General features: G+C 67.6%; 1 protein-coding gene across 1 annotated transcript in view; it reads right to left on the bottom strand.

The window, feature by feature from the left end:
• Positions 1-69: 69 nt before the first annotated feature.
• The window catches only part of NTN3 (netrin 3), a 6518-nt gene continuing 5413 nt past the window's right edge, over positions 70-1174 (bottom strand). Inside the window, exons 9-10 of the mRNA XM_024759616.1 lie at positions 426-546; positions 70-271 (exon numbers count right to left, since the gene is read on the bottom strand). Of these exons, the coding sequence (XP_024615384.1) occupies positions 70-271; positions 426-546 (323 nt within the window). The remainder of the gene's footprint in view (positions 272-425; positions 547-1174) is intronic.

Genomic DNA, 1174 nt, shown 5'->3' with positions numbered 1-1174 from the left:
CTCTGGGGCAGCGGGCTCCGGGCATGCGCGCTGACGCCCCGAGGCGAGGCGGCAGGAGCATGCGCCGGTTCAGCACGGGTCCCGATGAGAGGCGAGGGGCGCGCGCGAGTGGGCGGGTGGCTGCCAGGCCCAGCTGTGGGCAAGGCTGGGGTATCGGGGGTCGGCAGGGGTGCCCGCCGGAGTCGCTGCCGGGTTACGCGTAGACCTGGGAACGCGCGCCCGCGTGGGCACGACGTCCGGAGGAATGCATGGGGGGGCCTCCGGGTGGGACCTGGGTGGAGGAGTCCGGAGGCTGAGGCCGAGAGAGACAGCCAGACGGAGACAAGAACCAGGGACACAAGGGGGCGAAAAAGAGGCTGAACACAGCGGGGGGCAGGGACACGGACGCCCAGCTGGCAGAGACAGGACAGGCAGAGGTGACCTACGGGACAGACGGGAACCAGAGGCCGCGGTCCTCGTTGGGGGAGGAGTCATAGCGCCCTCTGCGTGTCCTGACAGGGGGCGGGGGAGCCAATGTCACCGAGCTCCATGGGGGTCCACAGGCGTCTGTGGTAGCCACAGTGCCTCTTGGGGAGTCAGGGCACTCTCTGGCGGATCACAGAGTCCGGGGGCGGGTGGAGTCTCAGCGGCCCTTGGGATATTCGCAGATCTCTATGCGTCCTGGCATCAGAAGGGGGTTCATAACTATTGGAGGGGGGTGTCAGTGCCTTTCAGGAAGGTGAGAACGCTGAGGGACCACGACATCACGGGGGGTTGTGCCACAGAGGCCCTTGAGGTGTTCGCAGAGCCTCTAAGTATTCGGCCCCACAGGGGGTTCACAGCCCTCTGGGGGTATCGTGGTGTCCCTCTGAGGAGGCAGATAGCTTGAAGGTGGGGGGGCCAAGGGGTCCTTTGGATGACAGCTGCTCCAGGGGGCCTCAAAGCAGCTCTCTGGGGCTATCACATCTCTCTGTATTGGGGCGGGGGTGTCCCTGCGTCCGTCACACCCCTCCTGGGCAGGAGCTCGAGGCACCGAGGGAGGCGCAGGGCAGTGTCGGGGCAGGGGGCCCAGATGGCGACGCGCGCGACGCGAGCAAAGACTTCTCGGCAGGCGGATGCACTGGATGAACTTGTGCCTTGATGTGTGAGAAGCGCCCCGCCCGGTCCCCGCCCGGCCCCCGCCCGGCCCGCGGGC

The sequence above is a fragment of the Neophocaena asiaeorientalis genome, unplaced genomic scaffold (genome assembly GCF_003031525.2).
Source record: "Neophocaena asiaeorientalis asiaeorientalis breed wild unplaced genomic scaffold, Neophocaena_asiaeorientalis_V1.1 scaffold254, whole genome shotgun sequence".
NCBI classification, from domain to species: domain Eukaryota; kingdom Metazoa; phylum Chordata; class Mammalia; order Artiodactyla; family Phocoenidae; genus Neophocaena; species Neophocaena asiaeorientalis.
This window is presented reverse-complemented; position numbering and strand designations above follow the sequence as displayed.